The 23,484-nt window shown below is 30.8% G+C and overlaps 2 protein-coding genes and 1 long non-coding RNA gene across 6 annotated transcripts in view; 1 reads left to right on the top strand and 2 right to left on the bottom strand.

Annotated features, from left to right (window-relative positions):
* The first annotated feature begins 2,962 nt into the window (after window positions 1-2,962).
* LOC102672666 overlaps window positions 2,963-23,484 on the top strand; it is a 29,739-nt gene continuing 9,217 nt past the window's right edge. The window contains exons 1-2 of one of the 2 annotated variants that reach the window (XR_422272.2): window positions 2,963-3,423; window positions 10,539-10,689. This is a non-coding gene — a long non-coding RNA (uncharacterized LOC102672666). Of the gene's footprint in view, window positions 3,424-10,529; window positions 10,690-23,484 lie in introns of both variants that reach the window. The other variant, XR_004150980.1, reaches the window with a different exon arrangement.
* Window positions 5,345-9,238, bottom strand: LOC102672812 (B9 domain-containing protein 1-like). 2 transcript variants are annotated; one of them, XM_006619176.2, is made up of 5 exons: window positions 9,051-9,238; window positions 8,830-8,941; window positions 7,955-8,063; window positions 6,709-6,827; window positions 5,345-5,567 (listed from the first exon to the last, which is right to left on the bottom strand). In XM_006619176.2, the coding sequence occupies exons 1-5, from the start codon at window positions 9,174-9,176 to the stop codon at window positions 5,464-5,466; spliced, it is 570 nt and encodes a 189-aa protein (XP_006619239.1). In that variant the 5' UTR covers window positions 9,177-9,238; the 3' UTR covers window positions 5,345-5,463. The 2 variants fall into 2 exon arrangements, with proteins under 2 accessions (XP_006619239.1, XP_031368064.1); XM_031512204.1 differs by lacking the exon at window positions 5,345-5,567 and having other exon boundaries at window positions 6,452-6,827.
* LOC102672406 (probable aconitate hydratase, mitochondrial) lies at window positions 11,307-19,070 on the bottom strand. 2 transcript variants are annotated; one of them, XM_006619175.2, is made up of 9 exons: window positions 18,638-19,070; window positions 17,071-17,225; window positions 16,817-16,983; window positions 15,586-16,341; window positions 15,133-15,335; window positions 14,386-14,674; window positions 13,202-13,475; window positions 12,753-13,101; window positions 11,307-12,252 (listed from the first exon to the last, which is right to left on the bottom strand). In XM_006619175.2, exons 1-9 carry the CDS (start codon window positions 18,668-18,670, stop codon window positions 12,112-12,114), a joined length of 2,367 nt encoding a protein of 788 aa, XP_006619238.1. In that variant the 5' UTR covers window positions 18,671-19,070; the 3' UTR covers window positions 11,307-12,111. The 2 variants fall into 2 exon arrangements, with proteins under 2 accessions (XP_006619238.1, XP_031368058.1); XM_031512198.1 differs by lacking the exon at window positions 18,638-19,070 and adding an exon at window positions 17,969-17,995.

Raw genomic sequence — 23,484 nt, 5'->3', positions numbered from 1 at the left:
TTTTTTTTTTTTTTTTTTTTTTTTTTTTTTTTTTTTTTCTTTTTGAAACTATAAAAAGCAGCAAGTTTTTCAACACGTTCGTACCTAAAAATTCTAGATCGCTCATTATAGATATATAATATTTTATATATATATTGCGTCCTTTTGCACTATGGTATAATTTGTGGCTTGAAAAATTTTAATATTGTAACATAATAATAATATTTTTATTATATTATTATTAATTATATTATATTATATTATAATATATGTTGAAATATAATATATTAATATTATTTTATAATTTATTATTATTATTGTTGTAAATTTTTTTATTTAAATTTTACAAGTCACACTTAGAAGTGTAATTCAAGATTATAAGATAAGGGATTAAACTGCGTATAACAAATGTATATAAGAATGAATTATTTTATGATACAAATAAATGTAAGGATCGATTTAATATTAATTTAAAAATTAATTAAGAAATATTGTTACAGAGAAATTGATATATATATATATATATATAAATATATTTTTAATAATAATATTTTAGGGAGGAGCTGTTGTTAATGAGAAAAAAATATTAGATAAATGCCATGTAAAAAGAATAAAAAAAGAAAAGAAATTAAGATGAAAGATGTAATATTCATTTTTATCCTATTTTCTACATGGAGATTCAAATTGAATTATATAAATGAAAAAAATAGCTATCATGAGAAATTCATAAATATAATATTGGAAAAAAAGAAAAAGTAAGTATTCAAAATTAAATTTCATGGATCATATTTTTTATTTATGATGAATTATTTATGAGAATATATTTTCAAAAGATTAACTATTATATAATAAATTCAATATAAATTTATAGGATAACGAAATATTTATTGAACATACTAGCAAATATAATTATTCAACATTTAACGAAGTCAGCTATGCATTATTCTTGTTCATATTGAGTTACTTCAGTTAAAATCTGATGATACAGTATATACTATTCATTAAAATTCACTCTCAAAATATACTCGTATCACATTTTACAAAATCTAACCAAATCTCTTTTCATCTCAAATAACAATAGAATTTTCGAATAATGAATGGAAATATAATTAAACGAGTATAATATTTCTTACATTTACGATAAATATGGATTATTTATCGAATATTGAATTCCTTGTTGCATATTATATCATAAAATATAATTAAAATTTGCAATTCAGAATTTATTATCGTTTAAAATGAGAAAACTTTTCTATTTTCTTTCTCTTGTTTATTTTCATTCTTTTTAAATATTTCCAATATAAATAAACTATATCAAATTATTCGAAATGCAGCAAACACTTAAAAATAATCATTTTCATTGATTTTTATTGAATTCTTTTTATGAATTCTTTTTAATAATCAATTTACTTCTCAACAAATAATTCTCATCATATAAGAATAATTTTTCTACAACTTCTAAAAAAATTTAAATCGTTAAAAAAATATCCCACAAAAAATTTGTCTCTCATCGTAATGCTTAACTTTTCAGATAATACTTATACATAACACTTTTACAAACTTTTCCTTGAGAAACTTTTTCCTTTTTTTTTTTTTTTTTTTTATATATATAGATATACGTAGATATTTAAGCGTCCTATTTTCTATTTCGACTCATTCCCCGTGTAAATTGTCGTATCTCGACCGAAAGATGGAACAAAATATCTGAAACTCGATAAAAAAGTTTCGTGTCGAGTACTACTTCAAAAATGATTAACCAGCAATTTTTTTCCTCGAATTAAATTATTGCAATTTGAGACGAGTTTCGAGATCCATATCTCGATGTTTGCTTTCGTTCCTCTATGATACACTCTATGGATTTATATTAAACCCATCGTGTATAAAGAAAATTGCAAAACGCAACATTGCTTTCGATTCACTTACCACGAACAGTGCATAATGTCATGTACACAAGAGCGAAGCTCATAGCTAGTTTACGCTTCGCCAGCCTCAAAGGTGATTGCTCGCTCTTCTAGAAAGCAATAAATGAAAGGTAAAAGGCGAGTGTGTCACGAACGCGACTTCGAATCGTTGGATTTAATTCGCTCACGATTCCCTCTTTTCCATTCGTCTCGATCGGATTTAGTTCCATAGTTAAGTGGGTCGTTTGATAAGTCGTTGAACAGTATGATGTAGTCTGACGAGAGTAAGTCGTATGTTTTAAGTGATCTTAACACGAGCGAGGTATATGGAGTAGAATTCTAATGCATTTTCATGTCTTGTGCCTAGGGAGTTATTATTTTGATATCGTTTTAAGTGTTTAATCGGTTCGATATAATAAATATAATAAATATAATAAAGTTAGAGTATTGGTAATGGACTCGAAATGAATTTTTAATGTGAAATTGTAAATAACGTACATAGATTGTTTTTTATTATTTTATGATATTAGATTATTGATGTGTATCATTTTCAATGTGATGTAATTTTTGATTATTAGTAATAAAATTAATATAATTATAAATAATAATTAAATAATATAATAATATAATAAAAATAAAATAATATAATATAAAATAATATAATATAATTTAATAAAATAATAAAATTTATATCTATATGTTTGTAGAATGTAATATTTGAATATTTAAAATTGATTTGAATTATTATTTTATTTTTATAAAATTAAAAGAGACAAAATATAATTATTATCATAAAATATTGGTAAATTATTAATAAATTAATTATTAAATTATTTATAAAGTCAATAAAATTAATAATTTTATAAATTATATTGAATTAATTGATATAATAATTAATTGATATTAATATAAAATATAAATTATTTAATTATAGATAAATTATTTATAATATTAATTAAATTATTAAACGATATTAGAAATTAGAATAATATTATATAAACTCGAAATATTTCCTTTTCGCGCAATGTTATTACCGACACAACGCGTGACTTTGCCCGCCGAGCCACAGTCGAGTGGTGGGGGGGCTCAGTTTCGTTTCGACTTTCATACGGCGTAGTCGCGTCGCAACGACACGCGATCGATTTCATACATTATTTAAAATTGTACACGTGTTTTTTAAGTATTTAAAGTATGCATATTGTATTCGCGAGTGTTTAAAGTACGTATATTGCATTCACGTCTCGATTTTTGTACGGTGTAGATATATTGCAATTATGATCGATTTCATACATTATTTAAAATCATACAGGTGTTTTTTTAAGTATTTAAAGTATGCACATTGTATTCGCGATTGTTTAATGTATATATATTGCATTCTCGAGTATTTTAAAGTACGTATATTGTATTCGCGACTGTTTAAAGTGCGTATATTGTATTCACGATTATGTTAGAATACGCGCGTTTATTCGTGAGTGTCGATACGTTTCATCTTTGCAATGGAGGATCGAGAAGGTAGTAACTAGCACGAAGTTATCTACAAACGGTAAGTCGCATTTTGATACAGGTAGTTGATTTATTTTCTTTAAATATTTCTTTAAATATATAAAGAAAATAATTATTTCTAATAATTGTGTACAATAATATTCATTTCTTATTTGGTTTTGTTATATTCTGTTTTTTTATTAATGATTTACAATATTTGATAAAATATATTAAATATATTAAATATATTAAATTTCCAATCTAATTTAGGTCTTGTTATACATCGTAAATGTTCCATAAACTTTAGAAAATGTTGTCATGAATATTTGTTTTCTTGGGCGTTGTGATAATTGCGCAATTCATTTCAAAGAGATCAGACTTTCTTCAGGCGGTGCTCGTTAATTTACATTTTATCTCGGTATTTAGTTTCTGTGTTTCTATGTTGCTTCATTAGGATTATTACGTCCTTTTTAATCGTGATAAACATAACAAACGCGTCTGATTTCTGTAAAAAAAATTTCGCGAAGTAGAAATGTATATTGTTATCTGAAATATTTTTTTTTTTATTATTTGAAAAATTTTCTTGTAATTCTTAAGATCAAAAAAAGAGAAATTCAATAATTTTTCATGTGGAATTTCTTTTTCTCTCTCTTTTTTTTATGTAATTCTTTCACTATAAATAAAAATCTTTTAGAAATATATAAGTCTGATGAATAAATTTATGAAAATTTATTCATCAGATATAATATGCATATTTAATTATATAATTTATATGTCATATTATTTTATTATTGAATTGTTTTATGTAATATTAAAAATTTCAATCATAAATGAAACATGTTTATATCCTATATGGCATATTTTATCTAATTATATATGCATATACTTCCAAATTGCCAAAAGGAATAAGAAAGAGAATGGAAATGTAAAATAATTTGTTGAAATAATAATACGTAGTATTCTAGAAACGAACATAGTTATATAGATAAATAAATTAAAGGAAATTGCGGATAAGTTAAAAGAATAAAATATATATAAGCTTTAGCTTTCGCTTTTCGGGATAGAGTATTTTAAAGAAAAATTTTTTTTTTAAATTTTATTTCTTTCCTTACATTTTTTTTCTACCATAGTATCATGTTAAATTTTGAAAACAATAATCACAATACGATAATCGAAAGATTTTCAAATTATTTTCTCCATTATCAAAAAGTTATAAAAAATTTTTATTAAATTCTTGTCTCTTATTTTCAAACTTAAAATAAATTTCATTTTTTCAAGAACTGTATTGAATATTTAAAATTTCATAGAAAGAAAATACATATGAAAAGAAATTAAAATTTTTTTCAAATCTAAAATCAGGAAATAGAAAAAATTATTATAGTTATTTTTTATTTTATCTCGACATTTCGTAAGAGTTTATAATATGTTTAAGATAATGGAGAAATTATGAATGAATTTTTCGTTTATTTCTGGAAATACATACATTCTTTTAGAAATAAACCAGAAACTCGCATCTATAATCGTGATCAGTTTATCTAAAGTGTGGGATAGGTTAGTGAGATGCAAACAAAAGATTTGAGTATCCAATAAGAATGAAGATAATAAACGATTAAAATTATCTTACATTTTTTATCTACGTCTTTTTTAATCTCCATTTAACCGTATCATTTTCTTATCATCATTTTACGTGACAATATCTCGGGAATTGGAAGTCGTATCGGGATAAATCAAATTGCGTTTTAAAGAATACGATTCCATTTTTTTAACGATCTTTCATCCATCGATCTGGAATCATTATCTTTGAAATTATATCAGTTTTTTTTATTTTAATAATTTTTTTTCTCGAATTATAAAATGAATTACATACGTTCATTTCCAATAATATTAAAACTATTTTATTTACGTTATATGTAAAATTCACACAAAAATCTATATACATACGAATCTATACATAACGCTAACATTTGAACGATCGATTTTAAATTGGCAGTGAACGATGTAAATTTTCTTTAAATCTTCCCTGTATCATCATTCTTCTCCGATAGAAGGAACAGAAGTGTCGTAATCACGATTTAAGTCTGGAAATCGTTAGTATATCTCGTTATTTTTTTTGATGATCGCCATTGTTGTATCCCAACTTGAAGAAATCTTTCAGCACTACGTTGAACGTTACGGTAACAATACCCTCCACTCTCATGCGCGTGACTGCAATTATAAAACGAGTTATTACACTCGGGTGGCGAGGAATAGGCAAAACATCAGGTGCGCATAGCTTCTCGGCCATAGTTTATGGCGTCTGGGAATCGTGGAAAATAAACCGTGTTTCTGAGGCGCAAGTGCTTCCATTCAAACCACTTTATTCCGCGTTATTCTATTTTATTCAGAATCGCGAAAATCGTAAAAATATTCGCGACGATTTCTCGACCCATAAAATTCTCCTTATCTGTAATTAAAAAGTGGACGAAGATTTTTATCGGAATTATTCTCTTATTTTACTATTTTATTTATTATTATTATTATTATTTTTTAATGATATCTTCGAATATAGTTGTCATGATAGAGGGTAGATTTTGATAGTTTTCACGCAGATGATAGTTAGATTGAAATATATTTCACGAAGATAAGACTTGTTAATAAATTCTCGCGCATATCGGCGGTGAAAATTCGAAATTCGATTTATAATGCTCGAAATATTTATCTCTATCATCCGAATTCTCCATTTTACCAAATTTTCCTAAACTTTTTTAAAAATTGTATAAAATATAAAAGCCATTCAACCAAATTTATCCAAAGAAACACCCCTTTTATCCTTCGAACCTCGTGCAAACCAAGCATTTACCAAGAAAAAAAATATACCACAAATACGATCAAAAATTCGATAAAATCGGAAGAGAATTCCTTGCAGCGCCAACGAGAAAAAAAAAAAAAGAAAAAAAGAAACTCACCACCGTTCAAAAAAGCAAATAACCCCGGGGCAAAAATTCTCATCGATATAATGCCAAAAGAGACAAGCCCACGTTCGACATTTTCAAAGAGGAAAAACAGTGCATGGCCGAATCTTGGTAACAATTGATATCAGCAAAGTTGGACGTATCGATTAACTCGCGTTACAGATTCTCTCACCAAAGAGAGAGAGAGAGAGAGAGTGAGAGGGAGAGAAGGGCAGTTTAATTCCTTCCTGTCCGCGAATACGGAAATGTGTATGTTGACACAGCCGACGTATATCGAATCCTGTCCTTAATACTTCGAATCTTTGCAAGTTCAATTAATTTAACGTCAGTGGGCATAGCCATCAGGATGAGATCTGGAACGTGGAAACTGAAAGTGGCTCGAAATATTGCCTTACGTTCTCTACCACCACCCGTGGCCAATATCGTTGGATCAATTAGTTCTGGCCTTCTTCCGGTTAACCAGGCTGCGAAACGTTGCAACATCGACGAAGATTCTGGCACGTAGACGGATACCCTGCAAGAAATTTCATCGTTGTTTTCATCGATGCTCGTCACTGGCGAAATGCTTGGACTGGCTAATTAAACTAGCTTGGGGGTGGTGGCTCGATGTTTGCCAGGTGGCTCGAGATTGCTCGAGATACGACGTAATAATTATCCGAATAATTAGGTGGGGCCCCATTCTGGTAAATAGTTCGAGGTGTTCGAACGGATATAGATATTCGAGGGGGTGTTTGAAATTTGATAGGAAGATTTCGAAGTGAATATAATTTGGGAATATAATTTCGAGAATTTGGAATGTGTTTGTTTTGGGAATAAGTTTCTGGATTGAGTTATTTGTGATTTTTAGGGGAGGTTTTGAGGTATTTAGGGGAGATTTATTTGTTTTGCGCGAAGGATGATTGTATTTGAAGATTATAGAGAAGATAAATCGTGGCTTTTTTTTCTTTTCTTTTCTTTTTTTTTTTTTCTTTGGGATCGTAAAATTATTGTTCGATGATCATCGATTCACTTTATTTAAGACTGTTTTTATTTGGTCTTGGAATTAGGTCCTACATTTCAATTTTTCGATCTTCTTATTTTTGATAGAAACTGATTTTTTAAAAATATTCCAACAAAGAAACAATTCGATAGAGAAATCGTGGAAAATTTTAGTTTATTTTTATCGTGAAATTGATAATCAAAATTCCTGTTTAATTTAAATTAAAATTAATGAAAGAATTTCATAAAAAATATAAATGTTTTAAACTATATTTTAAATTTTTAATTTTAAAGTTCCAAATTTGATTCTATAATTCATTCCTTTTTTAAATATTATTTTCGTAAAATTGAATAAATCCAGGAAATTATTAAATATACATGCTTTCTTGACTCTATCACACTAAATAATTCAACTCTAACTAAATTATTTATTTCAAGATAGCTTCCTTTTGAAGCTATCTTGATTTAGTTATCAAATAATATAAAAGTTAAAAAAATCAACAGGCATCTCCACGATACATACATAGGTTTTTGATGATGATCTTCATTTATCTCTTAGATTGAAGTATCGTTAATTGATACACCGAGGTGTGGCAATAAGTAATAAATAACACGGTGTTAAATTTCGCTATGAAATAATAAAGACTGGTTATAATCTAATACCTTTTCTCATGGTGACCTATTTTCAACGGCAAATGACACACTCCATATCCTCTGATGACGTCGTGGCCAAAGACATCCAACCCATAAACAGACAATATTAACTGGGGCCCTAGAATTTTATATAGAGAATAGATAAAGGATTTTTGCGTTTTATTTTTCAGTTTTATTAAGAGAATTTTTCAATATTATTAGGATTTTTTTTTTTTATTCCAAGTATTTTTCATTCATAGTACTCTCATTCGTGTTTAGTTAGAGTTGACAGCATAGCGTGGGTGGCTTAGCATAGAAAGTAAAAAAAAGTTGACATAACGTTTTCAAATATTTCACGTCGTATTTCAAGTTTATAATTTTTAGTGTAAATTATCAAGAATGGAAGGAAGAGAGATGGCAAAATTTCTTTTTTTCAAATTATTTATAACAATTAATCTTCTTCTTTCTTTCCCCATTCTGATTTTTAATTTCCAATATGTTAATCTATGTATCAATTCGACAATTGTTTATAAATTAAAAAATAATGAATTTTATTTTACCTTAAATTTATTTGTAATTTTAATTTTATCTTTGCATATCTTCTCTGTATTCAATTATAACAACCCATAAATATGAGTACAACCTATTTGTTCAACAAACAAATTAAGGGAGAGAATTTATGATATTTTATTACAAATTTCAACGAGACAAATTCTCGAATAACATAAACGAAACAACAAAAAATATAAATAAATAACATTACATCGAATCGAAATTTAATACCGAAGCTTTGCCGAAAACAAATATAAAAAGAAAAAAAAAATTTACGGTTTTAAAAAATAGAATGCGAAATATCTCGCGCGGCCAAGCGTGAAAACGTTCAAACAAATCAAGCATCGACTCACATCCATAGGGATTAGTACTCTTGAACGTGACTTCCAGCGGGAAATTCCAAACTGCCAGATTTCGCGGGTCATCGCTGCACTTGCATATCTGTGTCAAACCCTCCTCAATACCCTGATGGAATTTTGCACAAGTCAGTGGCCGATCGACGGTTAAAATCCCCTTTGGAATCACATCGACGTCGATGTGACGTCGTGTCAAATGACTAAACAAAATAACTCACCGCGACCACGCTCCATTCCGGGCCAAAGTGAAATCCATATTTGCAGTAGGCGTTGTCGATGTCGTAAAATTCCGCGTATTCGATGGATCCTGTGATTGAGAGGAAAAATTCACCCTCGATCGACATGACAGGATTACGCGACGAGGATCGATTTATTTAATTTATTATATTTATTTAATTTATTTTTTATCACTTCGAATACGCTGAACGTTTCCCCAGGATAATTAATATATCGATATCCACGATATATTTTATTCGAGGAATAATAGAGGAATAATAATAAAGATAATAGAATAGGTTTAGTATTCGCGATTATTTTAATTATTTTAAATCCATAAGTTTTTTTTTCAGAAAAATTTCTGCACTGCGTTAAATATTTCACAATATTTTGTTTTACATTTATTTTATTTTGCTATATTATTCACTATATTTTTTATTTAGGAAATGTTTTTTTTTAATTAACTTAGATCTACGATATTTTTTTTTGTTACGTTAATAAATTCGCGATGTTTATTTTAGATTCATTATATTTATTATAACCGTAAATAATGTAGATCCGCGGATTATTTTTTTTAACTTCGGGATATATATTCTAATTTTTTTTAAAAGCTGCGATATTTTTAGAAAATTTCTAGGGATAGAAATTGGATTAAATCTAATTTTTTTCGAACAGTGTTATAACCTTTGAATGGAAAAGAGACTAACAATAGGTTTATTTATGCTGATGGACGTTTTGTGTACGGTTAGGCGAATCGGTCGTCCTGGTAACGAAGCATGCGCCTCGATTTTGTATAACATGTGGTTCATTTTAACGGTGAAAAGATGTAGATAATATGGAATATTCTCTTTTAGTAGTCAGGAAAGCGTCAGTCATGTTATCTAATATAACAGCTTTCATTATTCACTTAAACTCTATGTTGACGCGATATTAAATATTTGGAGAAATTGAGGAGAATCGTGAATCGAGAAAATGAGGATGGAAAATAATTTCTAGGTGTGCAATCTCGTTTAATTTGATGAATTAAATTTAACATCGTCGAAAAATGTAGAAAAGAGAAGGTGAAAGACAGATGACGATATACGCATGAATCAATATAATGATAAAATAGGATTTTATAAATAAAGAATTACGTTTAAGGAATAAGGAGTCATATTAGAATAGAAAATTAAAAATATGTAAAAATATCAAAGCAATTCTACTTTTAAAAGTAGAAAAATAATTTTTTTTCGGTAGTAAAAAATTATACAAGTTGATATTGAATTTTTATAAAATATTTAGATTTTACTATTATCTATTGAATATTTTTAATAATTTAAATATTTTAGCTTACGACTGTGAAATCTAAATATTTTTATAAAAGTAAAATAATTATGCTGTAATGATATTTGATAAAAATTTTTATTGCTTATTATTTTTTTTTTCGATATAAATTTTTTTTTTATATTTAAATATTTTCATGATCAATTATATAATTACAGATGTTCCAGACTTTGTCACGGCGCATGCTTGGATCTGATTATCATCGATAGATCATTATCAGGAAAAACATTGTCATAGATCATACGTTGCTATTAAATAATCCTTCGCCAGTTTTAACATGGATCTTCTTGAATCTATCTTCATCTTCTATAAAAAGGGGTAAGTTGTTTTTTATTTATTATTTTAATTCATACAGAAATTAGTTTATATTGATTTCGAGGTTAGATGAATTGGACACAGTGATTTATTTAGAGTTTTAGAAATTTTTTTAATATTTACTTTTTATAGTTTTTTCAAAAATTCTACTTAATAAAATAATTAAATTCAAATTATTTTAAACAATGTTTTGATATCTTTGATATTTCTTCTATTTTTTTTTTTTTTCGTTTTAAGAAATGTTTTTGATAATTGAAATTTAGGCAATCATTATTTTAAAATATTTTATTGAAAATTAACATAATATTATATTAAAATTTCATTCGTACTTTAATTGCAATTATGATTTTATAACTCTTTAAAAAAAAAAATAGTTTTTCTGTTTATCAACAAACGATAATAACGAGAAAAATTATTTATTATTTTTATAAAAATTAGTCATAAACATTTGAAGAAAAAAAAAATATTTCCACTTCAATTTTTCCAAAATCAAAGATACCATTGAAATTATATAATTATATAAGAATACATCGAATGAAAATGATAAAAAATTTTCTTCATCGATATTAGGCGGGAAAATCACGTTCGATATTGCATAAAATAAACGAAATAATGATATTATTCGCTCCAGAAAAATTTTTTATTTCTTTCTGATGCAATAACAACGAATCTTACATTCGATAGTATCAGTCGTATCTAGAAAATATTACAATTGTGACATGTTCTACACTGCGAACGATACGTAATATGTACAGAAGATTCTGTCGAACCAGAACGAAATTCATGCCCGATAAGAAGACGTGCAATCTCGACGTGCCATCGTCGGGGCTGTACACGATTTTTTAAAAATGAACACACAATGGCACATACGAGTTGCATTGTCTTCCTTATCGGCAGATGAAAATTTCCTATTGCGTTTTTTACGAAACACAGAATCTTTCAACGCGTGATTTTCAACAGGCGTGATACAAGTGTGTAACAATGTCTAAAGAATGATACGATCCATTCTTTTCTAAGATAAACTGACGTCAACTAGAAAATTGGCTAGATTATTCTTCTTATGTTTCCACTCAGGCTCGGTTCATCACGGTTGTTGTTCTCTTCCATTCGTTATCTTACGACGAATATTACGAATTTTATTGAGGTATTGATCAACTCACACCAAAATATCTGGCATGACCGCACGTTCTTCTCTCCTCTTCTTTCTTTCTCGTTTTTTAAGTAACTTATTCGTCGATCGCCATATCGATCGAAACGACGATCGAAGCGCCCTCATCTTGACGAATATTTTACGTAAATCTAACTGGAAGATTGGTGTGTTATATTGTATCCATTCTTAGCATCGATATCGATAAACACACAATTAACTACGAGATCGTGCACGTTTTCTCGAAAATGTGAAATTTCTTCGATGAACGAACGCGATTACTGTCCACTGGCAATCTCCTTCATACGATTTAGAGCTGAACCTGCCTTGAACCAGGAAATTTGTTGCTCGTTCAAGGTGTGATTTAACGTGATTTTGTCCACTTTGCCATCCTTGTGTTTGATTTCTGCTTGAACGGGCTGTAAGAGAAAAAAATTAGGATTAGACACGACTTGTTGAACGTGTTAGGACAGAATAGAATCTTTTGATTGGAAATTTGATCGTTAGCCAAGATTTTTATTTTATTCTAGAAAGGATATGGATTAAAATTATTGCATAGGAACTAAGGATAGGAATAAGGATTGCCTCATATCCTTGAATACTTGAATGGAATGCACTGATGATAGTTATATTAATGTTAGATATTTTTAATGTTTCTTGATCGACTATATATGGATGACAAATTTAAATTCAAATATATTGCGTTGCATGTTATAGCGGGAAAACTAAAATAAACTAGAAATAGAATAACAATATAGAAAAAACATAAAGGATACAGGATGTTTCGTAGGAGAAGTTTATATGAAAAGAATGAATAATAATTATGAATAATGATTAAATCATTGTAATCTATAGAAAAATCTAAATGGCTAGCTTATTTTCATCGTGAAAGATAATTAAATCATTAATGAAAACGTACTTTTCCAGGTGCCAAATCCTTTAATCCAAGAAGGCTGATCTTATCTGTAGGTTGAATCTTATCGTAATCACTAGCATTGGCAAAGGTGAGAGGCAACAATCCTTGTTTCTTCAAGTTGGTCTCGTGGATACGGGCAAAGCTCTTTACAATAATGGCACGGCCACCTAGATGTCTCGGTTCCAAAGCTGCGTGTTCTCGGGACGAACCTTCACCGTAGTTTTCGTCACCAACTGCTACCCATTTGACGCCATTTTTCTTGTAATGTCTGGCAACGTCCGGAACTTTACCCCACTCACCAGTAAGCTGGTTCTTTATTTTGTTCATTTCACCATTTTCTGCATTCACAGCTCTACAAAATTTGTCGAGATATATATTTAAATTGGAATAATTGAATTGGAATAATTGAACGTGAAAGAAAGATCTTCAATCTTTAAATTTTTAAAATTTACCCGATGAACATATTGTTCGAGATATTGTCCAAGTGGCCACGATATTTCAGCCATGGGCCAGCAGCCGAGATGTGATCTGTGGTGCATTTTCCTTTTACCTTGATCAAAACGGTCAAATCGGTGAGATCTTTGCCGTCCCATTTGTCGAATGGCTCTAACAATTGCAATCTCTCGCTCTTCGGGCTCACGTCGACTTTGACAGTGCTACCATCTGCTGGAGGAGCATCATAAGTGTCTTGGCCAGGGTCAAAACCACGGTTTGGAAGTTCATCACCTGGAATAATAATGGATTTTTGAAAAAATTTAAATATTAAAATTAAATTTAAACATTTTTTATATTGTTTCTGAAACATTGAAACAATTTTTTGAAAAACATTTTTCTTCTTTTATTGTTAAATAATCAAAATTAAATAAATACAAGAAAAAAAGTTCCAAGAAAAATAATGTTCGAAAATTGTCACTATGTAAAAAATACATTGTGAAATATTTCATAAATTCACTATATAAACGAGTTTCCTTCGAAAAACATACTTATCATCGAAATAATTGTCTCAAGCAAAGATACGAAAGAACTTTGTTCTTTTCATAAAAAAACAAATAAATAGATTCACGAATTTTTTATCAATCTCTCGCTGTTTGTCCATGAAATAATCTCGCAGAATGAAATAATTAACTACATCATTTCTTTTCATCTTCAAATTGAATTAAATAATTTCAAAAATAAAAATTATATCAAATATTTCGTAATCTGATTCAATCCTCGTTAAATAAATAGTAAAATTAAAAAATAGTAAGTTAAAAATAATAAGTTAAATATAACGTTGTAAATAGTCAACGTTTCATTCAATATCAAAATCATATGCAGACATATTGATTAACTCATTATAAAATAAATATCACAGGTTGTGACTCATGTTTAACTGTCTGCAGACTAATAAAAAAAAAAAAAAATCAATAGAATTCCATTTATATGAATTTATTAATGAAAATTCATTTAATGAATCCCTAATCAGCCACGATTTTGAATTATTCTTGACTAATGAATTAATTCTTTACTTGAATATTCATGCAGTTTGTGGTTCAAGTTCAAGATAATTAGACCATTGTTTAAAATTTACCTCACATAATAAGATAAACAATGGAATGTTTGTAATAAAATAATTAACGAATAATTTCCTATTTACCGAACGGATCTTTAAGAAGGAATTCCTTTCCATCCTTGGCCTTGAGCTTATCGGTAACCGGATTAAAGTCCAATCGGCCAGCGAGCGAAAGAGCAGTGACGAGTTCAGGGCTGGTGACGAAAGCGTGTGTCGCGGGATTGGCATCGTTTCGACCCGTGAAATTACGATTGTACGATGTGACGATCGTGTTCTTATCACCCTTCTTGATGTCTTTACGATCCCATTGACCGATGCAGGGCCCACAAGCGTTCGCCAACACGGTGCCTCCAAATTCTCGAAGAATCTCGGCCTAAACGAAAGGATCTTAAGTTGCTTAAATGGTAATTTTTTCAAATAATTTTATTGTATTAACGATATATGGATTTTAAAATTTTGCAATATTGTAAAACGATTAAGTATTTTTAATATCTCTTCTTAGCTCTATTCCCCTTCGCAATATCTAGAATTTTTCCAATAGGTTTTAATATTATTCCGTTTTGTAAACTTGGCCAAATTTTAAAACGCATCTTAATCGAATCGATCTCATTGTCATCCAGTGATCCTCCGATCACGAGAATCGACAAGTCACTATTTTTTCCCTTTCCTATTGTCAAAATACATCGAAGCCAAATTAAGAATTGGCGTGGGTCGCGTAATTTGTTTCTAAGCGACATGTACCAATGTCTGGCACGGGTTCAAAGTAACTGTGCAACTGTTCCACCCGATCCTTATACCAAAGCATCGTTCTAGAAATATACGTATACTCACTATTCCGTCGCGTTCGATCGTGGCACGAATTTGTTCCGAACCTGGCGTGACATTGAACGCCGATTTCGCTTTTAATCCATTATCGATGGCTTGCTTAGCGATATTAGCGCAACGACCCATGTCCTCGTAAGAGCTGTTCGTGCAGGAGCCGATCAGGCCGACCTTGATCTCGTTAGGCCAGCCATTCTTCTTGGCAGTTTCACCTGGTTGGAATTAGTGCAAATGATACGAGCTTAGCTTTTCTTCCTTTCTTAAATTCTTTCTTTCAATTTTATCTCTTTTCTAAATTATCTCGTGTAACAAAATTTATATACCAGAAAAATTTTAACTAACTTCCAATTCTTCAAGTTATCTTGAAAGAAGTCGATTAATTGATATTACAAGAGGATCCATTAAGTTTAAGAATTAAAAGAAATAACTTGGATGAAAATTCAATTCGATTCGATTACTCACCCAACTTAGAAATGGGATGAGCGAGATCGGGCGTGAACGGTCCGTTCACGTGTGGCTCCAACGTAGAAAGATCGAGCTCTATGATCTGATCGTATTTAGCGTTGGCGTCGGCAGTGAGAAGGCTCTTCCTGTGTAGATCGGCCGCGTTTGCGATCTCGGATCGTCCAGTTGCCCTCAAATAATCCTGCATACGAAAGTTGTACGGGAAGATGGATGTTGTGGCGCCAATCTCGGCGCCCATGTTGCAAATGGTCGCCATCCCAGTGCAACTTATGCTCTCGACACCTGGCCCAAAGTATTCCACGATGGCCCCGGTTCCTCCTTTCACCGTCAAGATACCGGCCACCTTGAGAATGATGTCCTTAGGACTCGTCCATCCTTTGAGGGCCCCGGTCAGTTTCACGCCTATCACTTTGGGGCATTTCAACTCCCACGGTATGTTGGCCATCACGTCCACGGCGTCAGCCCCACCTACACCGATGCAGAGACAGCCCAAACCGCCGCCGTTCGGCGTGTGGGAGTCGGTGCCGATCATCAGCAGACCTGGAAATGCGTAATTCTCGAGGATGATCTGGTGGATGATACCGGAACCAGGGTTCCAGAAACCGACGCCGTACTTGGCACCGGCCGTCTTCAGGAAATTATAGACTTCCTTGTTGATGTCCTTGGCGCGTTTCAAATCTTGCTCGCCACCCACTTGGGCCTCGATCAAGTGGTCGCAGTGGATCGTCGAGGGTACGGCGACTTTTGGCAGTCCTGCGAGGAGAATTTAGAATTTTCGGTAAAATATCGAGCATATTTTGCGTGGTATTATGTAGCAGACAGTGCAATTTTGTTATTTCTAGAAGTTTAATTTAACAAAGAAGAATTAAGGATTCTTTTTCTATTTCTAGAGCAGAAGGCTTTATTTATTTCTCCGATCCACAATCGTTGAAAAATTCGTGAAAAATTTTTATAAAGTATCTTATTGTCGCGTAATTAATTCTGATAAAGTTCTGTTGCTACGTGCTAAAAAAAAAATATTATAGGAAGATAAACGATTGTGTCATTTATCTGCTGTTAACTGGAGGTTATAAATAAATATAAAACAGCGTAAAATATAGCAGCATATAAAGATCGAAGCAGAGTGATACAAAATATTCGAAATTGCACTTGAACTGTTTGATATTGGAATATTCGTAAGGTTAGTTCATCATTCAGAGTTAAATTACTAATATATTTTTCACTATACCGGAACTGATAAATTGCAGCATGGCCATCTGAGCAGTGGCATCCTGCATAGCCACTCGATCTGGTCGCAATCTGAGATAAGTGGTTCCACGTTGAATTTCCTGCTTGTCGGGTTCATCGAGATGAGAATATAAAACTTTTTCGGACAACGTCAGTGGCCGGTTCAATCTGGAACGATTTTATCACACGGTCGATTAAGAAATCAAGAGTAAATAAAATACCTTGGACAGAGAGGATAAATATAATTATACTCGCCTCTTTCTCACTACTTTTAATTTCTCTTCCAACTTGTCGTAAGGGAGATAACTAGTCGAATCGAATTTGGACATTGCCACCTTTTGGGCGGCAAAACTCAAGGCGCTCGCGCTGAAACATCTTTGCTGGATGTCTGTCACGAATATCGCGAGTTTCTGAAAAAAAAAAGATTGGTAATTAATCTTTCCAATATAATCTTAAATATTTATATATATAGTATATCTTTCAATCGAAAGTAAAAATTGAACTTTAAATTTTAATAAGTCAACATTAAAAAGAAAATATTTCAAGAGAAAAGATATATTTATATATTTATATTTATAAATATATATTTATATTACAGATTAAATTTATGACAATATAAATTCAAACTTGTTGATCGTATTGTACACAATTTTCGATTTGCTTCACACCGACGCGTGTGCAATCAGTTTTTGTTAATATCAACTTCGCGAGATAAGGCGAGTCGAACATATTATAAATAAACCTAACCAGAAATTTATATTAGTCGAATCGTTACATTTTGATTTATATTTTATATTTAAGTGTAACGGTTTACTAAACATTTAATGATAACTGAATAATTAGAGACTAGAATTGTTTTACTACGTGTCTATTTGCTTGTTACGTATAAGTATGTACACGTAACGTAATAGTTGCGAATATATATACATATATATATTCATCATACATACAATATCAGTTACGTAATTCTATTCTAACATAGACAAAGATTTTTTTCCATCGTGATCCTGAAAATTCTGCGACGAAAAAACAAATATTTCGAAAAAGAAGAAATAAAAGATCGGACAACGTGTATTTTTCTTATCTTGTTTACACGTTTTTATCACACGACGAATTATCGAAGCTTGCCGTGAAAATAAGAGGATCAAATTACCGAACGATGCATATTTTCCATTCATCTTTACCCGCCATGCACGCCAAACACTCCTGCGCAATGGCCGCGGACCTAACCTCCAATTTTCTCAAAAATATACCCAATATATGAACAGCAACGTCGAAACAGATTATGTAACGCGTCGTATATCTTTCAAATCGTCTCATTCCTCTAGATCATCCGTGCACAATTATCACCGCGTCGCAATTTTTCTTAAGGAGTAGCCAAACTTCTCCAGAACCGCCATTATTTTAAAATAACATAACCGAACGTTTATCGAAAAGCATCGCGATTCTGGACTCAACTCGATAAAAATCGTCGTCGAATTCTCTTCGAACGTGTCAGAACAAAAAGATGTAACGCGATATCACTTAATTGAGATAATCGCAGGAACAAAGTGGTGCAGATAACGATTAATTACACGAGTCTGGTCACTGGAGATTATTGCTCTCTTGGAGTTGTTAATTAAATCAAATTAAAAACGTATTATTATCGTTATTCCAATTAATGATCGACCTATCCATCAGTTAAACATGACACGATCGACCTTGATAACGGGGTCAAGCGGTCAAAATTATGGATGGATCGTAAAATGTTATTTATTTATTTATTTATTTATTATTCTCAAGTTATCGATATCGTTTTATACGGAGAAGTGATGGAGCATACCTGATCCCGAAGGATTCGGGTGCAGTACGACATTATGCTGGATGAAGATTCAGCCTCCCGATGACGTTGCGACTCGTGAAACGAGGTTTATAGGTGGAGGGAAGCGCAGGCGTGTGACAAAGAGGAGCGAAAAATCGCGTCTCGTCTCGTGGCAGTCCTTCTCAAACCGGCCACTAGAGAACTGAGTGAAATTCTGCTCGGCTTTCTCGTGTCAATGCTGCGGGGCCACGCATGCGCCCCTTTCTATATTTGAATACGAATTTTCTGAGAACGACTGGCTGGCGCCTCCACTATATAGATACGTTTCACGAACAGACGTTTCATGACACTTTCGAGCAACCAATCGGAGTTTTGGTTGATCGGATCGTAACAGCTGTTCATTCAGCTCGTCACGGCGCAGATGCCGTTGAAGTACAGTTTGGTCAATTCAAATTCGTTGTACGAACGATAGATTCGTCGAAGAGAGAGACATAGAATTGGACAAATTTTGTCGAGACGCAGAAGAAATAATGAAATGAGGAACTAAATGAATTGAGATTTTGTTTGGATTTTGAAATTTGCGAAGGATAGAAGTGTGGTAATAATTTTTGAGAAAATTCTGTGAAAAATAAATATTATAATAATACGCATAATATTCAAATGAAATTTTACTTGTAATTGGAAATGAAGTCGTAAAAGTGTTCGTGATTACAATTGAAAAATAATCGACAATTGTGTATGAAAGTTTCAGTAGAATCGATGCAATCTAGAAGAATTTATTGGGTCAATCATTTTAAATTGATCTATAATACACGTCTATATATAAATCATTTGTAAATTATTATTGTTTTCGATCTTTCTTTAACACTGATCGTCCTTCTCTTTTTAGTGAAGTTTTATTGATCGAAATGTACTATAGTCAAGTTTAGTAGATAGCAGCGCAGCGAGTGTTATTAAATGGAACTTATAACTTGTAATTCAAAGAATTCCCTATAGAGGGCAACTAAGTCTCTATTAATCGATCAAACTCTGAGATGGATTTCGATACGTGGGAAATTTAAAATTGATTTCGCTTCGATATTTTAATATAATTGTAAGTTATTAAATTTTTCAATTAATTTATAGATATTAAAATAAAAAAAATATAAATCAAGATGAGAATGATAAAATAGATGTGAATTAATTTAAATAAATTTTACAAGAAAGATTGCTTTGTTATTATTCAACTAATTATTTATGAAAATAAATAATAAAAAATTTTATATAATAAGACTTGAAGAATAAGTTTAATGGAGCAATTGTTTCAACATTCTTGCTACCTAATTCTTGTTCCAATCAACGTTATTTTTATTTGCAACGTCATATCAGTTTATGAGTCTCTTCGATGTCAACAATTGCAACATACAAATGCACTTGTACTTGAACATTGTACCATATATATCGAAATATCTTATGAAGAATAAATCATATAATTCTGATAGTTAAATATTATATTACGCGTTAAATAATTTCAGAACAATAACAATTAGTTTCATCATCATAAAAATGTGGCACGCGCTTGGAAAATACGCAAAGATAATAATTCAAAATGCTCCAGATTACTTTTATCTATCGATATAATTTCGTTGTCAAGAATTGTCGTAAGAATTCCAGTTCAGAATTGAAAGATAATAATTCGAAGAAAAAATTTTTAATGAACAGATCAGAAATTTATCATGCATAACGCAATTTCACGAAACAAAGAAAATTTTAAATTTCTATTGAATACAAATATATATTCCTATTAAAATATACTAAGCTTTAATAATTATCTCTTTTACAGAATATTAATTCTTGATGCAAAATATAGTGATTCATAAATAAATATACTCAGAAGAAATATACATATTAAGATAAAAGTTATAAATAGATAGAAGAAACTGGTTTCTACGACAATTGTAAAAATTCATCGTAAATTCTTAACGAATTTTTACATTTTCTACATTGTCAACAATTTTTTTTCCCACAAAATTTATTTTCTAAACGAATGAACATCATCATCAAGTCTATAAAAATTTTACTCTTAAAATTAACAAATTTTCGAGTAAATCAAATCTGTCACTTTTAATATAATTAAATAAATAAATTAATACTTAAGTGACTCCAAATATTATTTAATTATATAATTATATAACATAATTAATAATAAAACATAACATAATATAATTACTGAAATTTTTAATTCGTATCTCGAATATATCTTCAATATCCAAAACGATATCGCACAAATTATTCGTTATCGTAAAAATATATTCCAAAACTCAAAAATCTTCAGTAGATCGATCGATTAAATCGCTTTATTAAAAAAAAAAAAAAAAAAAATCATAATCCTCATAATAACCCGCATAATATTCTATTTCCAGATGAATATCAAACACGTCTCGCCTAATCTAATCGATCACAACGACAATAATGATCGAAAAATCATTTTTGCCTTCACTTTTGCCGGGCATGGCCGCCACGTTTACTCTCTCCAACCCGAATCTGGAGTACGAAGGAAGGAATAAAAAACGAAAGTGGTCGCAGAGGTAGAGGGATAGGCTTTTGCAACTCGTCACCATGGAATTTGCGAGTGTCGATCGAGTTGATAACTCTTGATGACGATCTTAAGATCTCGACCTTATATCCGAGTGACGATAATGCGATTACGCGGGATCCATACGAGTTTTTTTCGCCTTGATGGCCGATCGAAAACGTTCGAGTTCGTGATATCGAGATGGACCTCGATTTCGAACGTTTGTCTGCCAGAAAATTTGGCCAGAATCGATTTGAACCGGTGATTCGATACGTGATGCACACTTCGATCGATGCATGCGTCGATGTGTTGAAATAAATATAGGGATGATATAGAAAGTTTCTTTTGAGTACAACTCGATTGGTTGTATAGATGCAACTGTGATGTGGATGCATTTGAACGTAATTGTAAGATTTTGCAAAGAAATTATTTAAATGAATTTTTGTACTCAAGGCCTATAATTTATTATTACACGTTGCGTTGGCTTCGATGATTATGTTATCGTGATAAAGGAATGTAGTCCTGTATTTAAAAAGAAACTTCAATGAATTGGCATTGGGAGAAAAATCCTTATATCGTTCGTCTTTGAGAGGAAATAAATGTTTTTCCTTAATTGCTCGAATATTATTCGAGGTTGAGAAGGAAACGAACGCTCATTTTTGGGAAATGAGGGCAGACACGTGGGATAAACTTTAATTACCAGAAACTGGTAATTAAACTAGTTTTAGAAATTAATTGTTCCTCTTCCGAGTGGATGAATCATCGAGAAAAAGTGTTGTCGACTTTGACAAGAGTTGGAGAATTCAGAAAATTCAGAAAGATATATTTCATTGTTGATGAAATTTTTTTTACAATATATAGAAAAAGAGAAAGAAAAGAATATTGAACGATTTCGAAGATGAAATGTATAAATTAATTCTTAACTTATTTTTTAAGGTATTTTTCATCTATAGAAGAAGCACTATTATTAAAATTCTGCAAAGTTTGATCATCGATTACTTCTATCTCACTACGTCAACTACGTTATAAAATCAGGTGACATTTCCATTGTTACGGTAATTGTTCGACAATCTTGCATTACACAGGGTGATCTAAATATCCATCCCACGAACAGTGTGATCGTGTTGTATTAAAGATGAGATGTGTAACACTTTTCTACGAACGCGTAGGAACAATAAATAATTCGCTTCTGAGTAGTGTGAAGTCGATAATCTGTAATACGATGATCAACTCGTAACAACTGATGTAATGTAAAATCTGAAACCTTGATATTTCGAAACACGATTGTCAATGCATCGGTATGCGCACGAATCCCTTTAATCTTTTGCAGTCAGACTTTATTGTTAGAAGAATAATAGAAATAACTTTTGAAATTATATAGAAACTAGTAATAATATGCAATTTAAATAATAAATTCCATCTGTATTAACACGCATATTTCATTAAAACTTGGAAATTTTATGAAGAATATTTCGTAAAAAAAAAAAAAAAGAAAGAAAAAAAGAAAAAAATTAGATATAATTCCCTATTCTTATCAGAAAATTAATAGATACCATTGGTGAAATTTTCGATAATAATATTGCGATATTTCTTCAGAAGATGTCTTTATATAAAAAAAAAAATCCTCGTTTGATCCTCAATGAAAAGAACTAACATTTATATAACACGATCCAACTTGACAAAAATTAAGACTTGGTAAAAATGGTAAAAAGACTACCATTCACACGGATTTACTATCCGTCAATTTTATTTTTCAATCTGTTGGCGAAACCGATTGGCGAATGATAGTCTCTCCTCTTATGCAAAAGTGTTAAACTCGTTATCGTGAAACGGATGATCGAGAGAGCCGAATAAAATTGATTCACTGGCGCGCGATCGCGTAGGGTTAAGAGGGTATTATAACAAGATTATGCGAACAGGAGAGAAGGTTGAATGGGTCCTTGACATGATTAACTCTTGTTGTAGGTGGACCATGTTTCGACACGCTCGCGTTGATCCTGCCCTCCGTTGTTCCACGGACAGGATCCTTTCGTTTCCATTCCGTGGCGAACAAATTTTCTGGCAAACAAATTAGTCAATTTACGATGTAACACACTTTCGATCTTGGTCTCGTTACATGATGCGTAAGCATGCATGTTTCGTGATAGTTTCGACTCGTTTTTTCGGGATTAAAACACTCTTGAGATCGCGTAATTTTTGGCTGGCAATGATTTTTCCTCCCCCCCTTTTTTTTTCTTTAGCGAGGATAATAATACAGTAAATAAGAAATATTTTCGCACATTGTTGTTACGTGTAACACACGAATACGATCGAA

The sequence above is a fragment of the Apis dorsata genome, unplaced genomic scaffold (genome assembly GCF_000469605.1).
Source record: "Apis dorsata unplaced genomic scaffold, Apis dorsata 1.3 scaffold_397, whole genome shotgun sequence".
Lineage (NCBI taxonomy): Eukaryota > Metazoa > Arthropoda > Insecta > Hymenoptera > Apidae > Apis > Apis dorsata.
Note: the sequence above shows the minus strand (reverse complement) of the source record. Positions and strands in the feature narration are given on the sequence as shown.